General features: G+C 40.7%; 1 protein-coding gene across 1 annotated transcript; it reads left to right on the top strand.

The window, feature by feature from the left end:
* The first annotated feature begins 482 nt into the window (after nucleotides 1-482).
* Nucleotides 483-2,500, top strand: LOC134075630 (beta-galactoside-binding lectin-like). The gene is made up of 4 exons (XM_062530867.1): nucleotides 483-554; nucleotides 1,042-1,118; nucleotides 1,458-1,629; nucleotides 2,087-2,500. Exons 2-4 carry the CDS (start codon nucleotides 1,042-1,044, stop codon nucleotides 2,231-2,233), a joined length of 396 nt encoding a protein of 131 aa, XP_062386851.1. The 5' UTR covers nucleotides 483-554; the 3' UTR covers nucleotides 2,234-2,500.
* Nucleotides 2,501-2,668: the final 168 nt, after the last annotated feature.

Here is a 2,668-nt window from a genome sequence, read left to right as displayed (position 1 = left end):
CATGCACGTGTCAACCACAACAGACAGTCCCTGAGCCACACCCTTGGCCAGAGCTCTGTCTCTGAGTAGCGTTACCAATTCCACATCTAACTGCCAAATTTCAAGAGTTTTAGAGCATGCCAAGTTGGTGAAAAAAGGCCAAACATGACCTGTAAGAAGATTCCACAGACAGAATAATAATAATCTGAGCAGAAGCAATAGGGCCTTGCACCTACGGTGCGGCCACACCTCGGTGCTCGGGCCCTAAAAATAAATAAAAGAAATAATAATAAAAAAACTTTGACAACTATGACCGCTTCGCTAGCTATGCTAGCGGCGGTCATAATAATTATCTGATGAAAGAAAACAGGGCAGACCACTAACCCAAATGTAGAAATGTACAACTGCACACTTCCTATTTTCCTGAATGTGCTTGAAATCTGCAAACAAGCCCTTCAGGAGCTTCCTCAAACTCTGTGACGCAATGGTCAAACGCTGTGCCTTACGCGACCATAAAAACCAGGCAGCAGTCATGATCAGTCCAGAGTGGAACTTACTCACTTACGAAAGTCAAGGTAAGTGTAATCTGTTATGGGGGTATTTGTAACATCTTTGTGAAAGATTGTAAGTAAGAGTGCAGTGGTAGCTGGGTTGTTCTATTTCAGTTTAAGAAGGAAAGATGACAGTATCATCTTAGTATAAAACTTTAAATGTGACAAAGACATCATCTGAAACACATCACCCCATTTTATTATTTTTTTGCCAAAAACGTGTACTCCTCCAGATAGATAGCAAGTTGAATCAACTTGTGTAATGCATTGTATATGCTCTTGAGCTCTAAAAACACCTTGATACTGTACATACAGTAGATATTAGAGAAGTAGCGCTCTTATAGCGCTTCTCATTCTTGGCACTTGGGCATAGATGTACAGCACCATCTTTGTTTCAGTTATTTATCACTGACAGCTGAACGTTCAGAAAGTAGGTAAGAGAGCTACGTGACAGGGGTTAGATGAGCCAGCTATATTGCTGAAAGATTTTTTTTTTTCCTTTTCTGGATAGATGCTCACTCTAAAGAACATGTCCTTCAAGGCTGGCCAGGAGCTGAAGATCACTGGCAAAGCCACGTCAGGCACTGGGTAAGTTCACATGTGTCAATGGTGAAATGCCAATAATCATGAGAACTTTTGGACCAGAGTGACTCATGGCAAATTAAGGAAGTTCTCTAAATATATTCTGAGCTTCGGACAGTTTTGCGTTTCTGATGAAAGAGTGCAAGACACAAGATAATCAAACTACTCTCCGTCTGAGGCAGTGGACTCACATGGACTGTGTGTCCAGGAGAAATTTGTCGGAACCAAAAAAAGTGTCTTGTTAGAACCATACCCTCATGTGGTCGCACAAGCTTCCACACATACAGTAAGTCTCCCCACTTTCTCTCTCTCCATCTCTCTCTCTCTCTCTCCTTTTCTGTAAAGGTTTTCCATTAACATCGGCCACAGTGAGGACACCGTGGCTCTGCACTTCAACCCGCGCTTTGGCGAACATGGAGACAGTCAGACCATCGTGTGCAACTCCAAGAAAGAAGGCTCCTGGCAGAGTGAGCAGAGGGAAAGTTCTTTCCCATTCCGTGTCCAAGAGGAGTTCAAGGTGAGAGGACCTGAAGTTACAGTAATATACACACGCATATAATACATAGCTCAGCATACATTTAGTGGACACGTATGCACAAATGAAAACAGGAAGTAAATGTCTATGCATAGATGTACCTACAGTATGGTCTAATGTATTTGGAGAAGTTCAAATGTAGCTTAAGATGTTTTAGTTAGTACATACAGTATGTATCCGCACTTCTCTGTCCTCTACATCTCTGTTTTGGACTTACACTCACAATCCGGTACATTTCTGTTTTATTACACAAATGTATTTCAAATTTGATTGAATGAATGCATTTATGATACTGTTGATACATTTCATTAATATTTAGGGTAACAGTGACCAGAACAGCAACAGCTAAACATGCTAATCATGCTATCCATGATCCATGTGTGCATAGGCCTACTCTCAATTATTTTTTTCCCCTCATTTTTTTCCCCTCATGTTTAAGATCACTATGGAATTCAATGACAAGGAGTTTCATATCAAGCTTCCAAGTGGGCACAAGATGCAGTTCCCCAACCGCTTTGGAGATAAGAAGTTCAAGCACATCCATGTCGGTGGAGATGTCAGGATTGAAGGTATCAAGATCCAATGAGGAGACTGACCACATGCGCCGCCTCTAGGTTAATGTTATGAGCATGTCCTCAGTGCTCAGTGCCTTGATGCTGTTTATCGTTTGGTCACAACTGATTTGAATAACCGATAAAAAAAACACTTTTGATAAAAAATAAAACAAAAACATTTCTGATTGTTTTGTTGTTGTTGTCGTTGTTTTTAAACGGTATGGGAAGTTGAAATGCAGCACTGATATGAATAACAAAGCCACAAAACAATAAACAATGTTTGGCACTCTGCCTATAAATGTCTCCTTCAAATATTTTATGTCACAAAAGGTGGGGTACTGTTGCGCTCTTGATGAAGGTATTTTTAAACAGGTGCGTCAAACCAAAAGATATCAGGAAAAGGCAAGAAGGGTCCACACTCTGAAAAAATGTAGACAAAGTCTTTGTTGAAGATCATTTTACTGGGT

Source organism: Sardina pilchardus, chromosome 1 (assembly GCF_963854185.1).
Source record: "Sardina pilchardus chromosome 1, fSarPil1.1, whole genome shotgun sequence".
Classification (NCBI taxonomy): domain Eukaryota; kingdom Metazoa; phylum Chordata; class Actinopteri; order Clupeiformes; family Clupeidae; genus Sardina; species Sardina pilchardus.
Note: the sequence above shows the minus strand (reverse complement) of the source record. Positions and strands in the feature narration are given on the sequence as shown.

Coding starts and splice junctions, on each gene's coding strand:
- LOC134075630 (XM_062530867.1), top strand. CDS start 1,042: ATGCTCACTCTAAAGAACATGTCCTTCAAGGCTGGCCAGGAGCTGAAG. Junction 1,119..1,457: donor AAAGCCACGTCAGGCACTGG/GTAAGTTCACAT, acceptor TTTTCTGTAAAG/GTTTTCCATTAACATCGGCC. Junction 1,630..2,086: donor GTGTCCAAGAGGAGTTCAAG/GTGAGAGGACCT, acceptor CTCATGTTTAAG/ATCACTATGGAATTCAATGA.